Genomic DNA, 1,776 nt, shown 5'->3' with positions numbered 1-1,776 from the left:
GATCTGCAGTGCTAGGGATGCCTGGAGATGCTTAGTTGGGAGAGAGAGGAGACAAACAAACATCTCCACATTTCCTGAATCAGGGCTGGCTCAGGGTCAGGGACAGGATCTGGCACTGGCTTCCATGGGGGCATGAGTGAGAGGCACCAACCCTCCCGCCGAGACCCTGAGCTCAGCCCCCGAGCAGGGCCCGGAGCACTACGTGCCTTGGGGGATGATGCCACGAGCTGGGCAGAGGAAGGGACTAGGGCAGAAAGTGTCCCCAGGAGTCCCAGTCCCTGCCTACTGCCAGAGCAGGGACGCAAGGGGGACCTGACATGGCCACGTGCTCCGCAGGTGGACTTCCCACTCTACGACCCTCCTGCCTACTCGGCCGACCACCAGGACATGGCTGTGCAGGACCCATTCAGCCCGTGAGTGTCCCCCTGTGTCTCCCCACTCCTCTGCCCCTTCCCCTGGGTGGCACAGCCAGCCCTCCCTGCCGGGCTGCCTCCCGCCCCCCAGCTCCTTGGAGTCTCTCCTGAAGATCAACTACAACACCATGGACGGGCTGATCGACCGGCAGAGATTCCACGGCCTCTACGCCGTGCAGGATGGGCTGCCGCTGTGAGTGCACCCACCACGGGGGCAGACGGGCTCGGTGGGAGCTGGGGTGCTCAGCTGCAGGCAAAGCAATGGGGAGAAGGAGAATCCAGGGGGGCCTGCGTGCATCCATCCCCTTCCCGCTTCCCTACGGCTAATGGTGGGGCAGGAATAATGGCATGCATCGTCCTCAGGGCTGTCCCTCCGCAAAAAAAACCCAGCACCCCAGAAGAAGTGCAGTGGTGGGAAATTTGGGGGAGCGGTATAGGGCTTTGATCAGCGTGATGGGGTGCGCAGAGGGACCCTGGCGCCGTCCCAGCCCGCTCACTCTCTCCCTGCCAGGAACCCCATGGGCAGGACGGGGCTGCGAGGCCGCGGGGGGCTGCACTGCTTTGGGCCCAACCATGCCCTGCACCCCGTTGTGACCCGGTGAGTGCGTGGGGACAGAGAGGTGTCCTTGCTCCAGGATGGGGCTGGGGTGGTGGAACGGAAAAGGGGGGCACGAAGCCATCCCAGAGAGACTGGGACCTGGCAAAACCCACCGCTGCCCATTCAACCGCTGCTGGGCAGGGGCTGGGCAGGGGGGAGCTGAGTCCAGCTGCAGCATAACAGGGGCCTCTCTCACAGCTGGAGGAGGAATTTGGATGGGTCCATTATAAGGAAGAGCCTGAAGAAGATGCTGGAAGTCCTAGTAGCCCAGTACCCGCTGTCAGATGTCTGGGCTCTGCCCGGGGTAAGAGCTGGTGGAAACCAGCTGGCACAGAAGGGTCTGGGGGGACGGGGCTGGCCCAGCCCAATGGCTGGATGCCCTGTGGAAGAGGGAGAAACACAGACGGGTGTCACAGCCTCTGTCCCTCCCGCAGAGCATCTGCGTGCGGGGCTGTGCTGCCAGGAGTGCTGGGGAAGCAGTGGCGAGGTTACATACCCCCACCCACCCTGACCCCCTGTCTCCTGCTTCTCCCTCCTCCTCCTCCTCAGTTCTCACATCCTTCGTGACGTAAGCCATTGGCATGGCGTACTTTGACAGAGAGGTCCAGACGTTGAATCAGGCAAACTTAGACACGTGCTTGGGCGCAGCTGAGGACTTCTGGCAGGAGAGGAAGGGAGGGAGGGAGGGAGGAAGGCACCACCGCTGCTTGCTCCCCCCACCAGAGCTTGTGGCATCTTCTGCAGTGGTGGCAACAACGGCGCAGG

General features: G+C 63.0%; 1 protein-coding gene across 1 annotated transcript in view; it reads left to right on the top strand.

Annotated features, from left to right (window-relative positions):
- TRPM2 (transient receptor potential cation channel, subfamily M, member 2) overlaps window positions 1–1,776 on the top strand; it is a 17,165-nt gene that overhangs the window by 13,779 nt on the left and 1,610 nt on the right. The window contains exons 25-29 of the mRNA XM_009578867.1: window positions 267–413; window positions 505–606; window positions 925–1,011; window positions 1,210–1,315; window positions 1,686–1,706. Coding sequence (XP_009577162.1) covers window positions 267–413; window positions 505–606; window positions 925–1,011; window positions 1,210–1,315; window positions 1,686–1,706 — 463 coding nt within the window. The remainder of the gene's footprint in view (window positions 1–266; window positions 414–504; window positions 607–924; window positions 1,012–1,209; window positions 1,316–1,685; window positions 1,707–1,776) is intronic.

The sequence above is a fragment of the Fulmarus glacialis genome, unplaced genomic scaffold (assembly GCF_000690835.1).
Source record: "Fulmarus glacialis isolate BGI_N327 unplaced genomic scaffold, ASM69083v1 scaffold20745, whole genome shotgun sequence".
Taxonomy (NCBI): domain Eukaryota; kingdom Metazoa; phylum Chordata; class Aves; order Procellariiformes; family Procellariidae; genus Fulmarus; species Fulmarus glacialis.
The sequence above is the reverse complement of the archived record's forward strand: the minus strand, read 5'-3'. Positions and strand labels throughout refer to the sequence as shown.